General features: G+C 46.3%; 1 protein-coding gene across 1 annotated transcript; it reads left to right on the plus strand.

Annotated features, from left to right (window-relative positions):
- The first annotated feature begins 129 nt into the window (after positions 1–129).
- LOC103807709 (histone H2B 1/2/3/4/6-like) lies at positions 130–495 on the plus strand. Its single transcript, XM_009080454.1, has one exon. It carries the CDS (start codon positions 130–132, stop codon positions 493–495), a length of 366 nt encoding a protein of 121 aa, XP_009078702.1.
- The last annotated feature ends 921 nt before the right edge of the window (positions 496–1,416 follow it).

The raw sequence follows: 1,416 nt of genomic DNA on the forward strand, positions 1-1,416 counted from the left end.
GAAATACAACCAATAGCGATGCGACGGGGGGGTCGACTGAGCCGCTATAAAAGGGCTCCCGAGGTTAAGCGGTGTTACCAGTTTCTTTCTGTCGCTCTTTGTTGGTGTGCGGTTCGAGTATCTGCTGCGATGCCTGAGCCAGCGAAGTCTGCTCCGGCGCCTAAGAAGGGCTCCAAGAAGGCGGTCACCAAGACCCCGAAGAGCAAGAAGAGCCGCAAGGAGAGCTACCCCATCTACGTGTACAAGGTGCTGAAGCAGGTGCACCCTGACACTGGCATCTCGTCCAAGGCCATGGGCATCATGAACTCCTTCGTCAACGACATCTTCGAGCGCATCGCGGGCGAAGCTTCGCGCCTGGCACACTACAACAAGCGCTCCACCATCACCTCTCGGGAGATCCAGACAGCCGTGCGCCTGCTGCTGCCCGGCGAGCTGGCCAAGCACGCCGTCTCCGAGGGCACCAAGGCTGTTACCAAGTACACCAGCTCCAAGTAGAGCGTCCCGGACCGTCAGTTTTAACCCAAAGGCTCTTTTAAGAGCCACCCATGTTTTCAATAAAAGAGCTTGAATACATTTTGCTTGTAGCTTTGGTCAGGGCATATTCTCTTAATTAGTGATCAATCCCAATGGTCAGAAACCTTCAGAGCAGTATTAATAATGTGTGCAATATCACTTGATTATAGCTGAAGTTTTTACACTTTGCTCTATGGTACCCAGGCACCAGCAGGACTTCACCCTGCTTGTTGTGTGAATGCTTGTGAGCTGCTTCGATTGCCAGCTGTTTGTAAGCCACTTGTCCTCCAAGTTCCGTTTCCTGCGTGCTGCTGCTCAGCAAAAGTTCTTGCTTTCTGAAATGAGAGAAGGTTAAAGTGCTTTCTGTCCCCGACCTGGGCCTGTTTCAGCCCTGGTCTGTTCCTTTTCCCTGTTCCCATAGCAGGGACACGTTAACAATCATATAGTTTATAGGCCAATATGTTTTTAGATTGCCTTTGAGTATTTAATATTCATAAGGAAACACGTAGGTGTTTATTTTAGCTATGTTTCGTTAGGCTTCCCTACCTTGAAAAAAATTACCTTCTGTCTAAAATATATGCCTTAAATGTTGACGTAAGTTGTTTCTTAATTTTCTTTTTACTATTTTAAGGGTCATAATTACAGTTTCCTTATAGCATCAGATCGGAATAACAGTCGTATAAAGTTATTTCTTATCTCCTGCTGCCCCCTTATGGAGATTTCTGAAATTTCAGTCATTTTGCGTTTCACGGCTTAGCGTTAAAACCTCGGAATGAAAGATATAAGGAAAAAACTGCAATTACCGATGAAAACCTGGTCCCAAAAGACAGTATATAAGTGGGACTTGAAAGACGAGAGGTTAAACAAGCGAGACTTAGAGGCTGAAAAGTTAACTGAAAGAAA

Source organism: Acanthisitta chloris, unplaced genomic scaffold, assembly GCF_000695815.1.
Source record: "Acanthisitta chloris isolate BGI_N310 unplaced genomic scaffold, ASM69581v1 scaffold36198, whole genome shotgun sequence".
In the NCBI taxonomy this organism is placed as follows: domain Eukaryota; kingdom Metazoa; phylum Chordata; class Aves; order Passeriformes; family Acanthisittidae; genus Acanthisitta; species Acanthisitta chloris.

Excerpts from the sequence above, each read along its gene's own strand:
- LOC103807709 (XM_009080454.1), top strand. The coding sequence starts at position 130 with ATGCCTGAGCCAGCGAAGTCTGCTCCGGCGCCTAAGAAGGGCTCCAAG.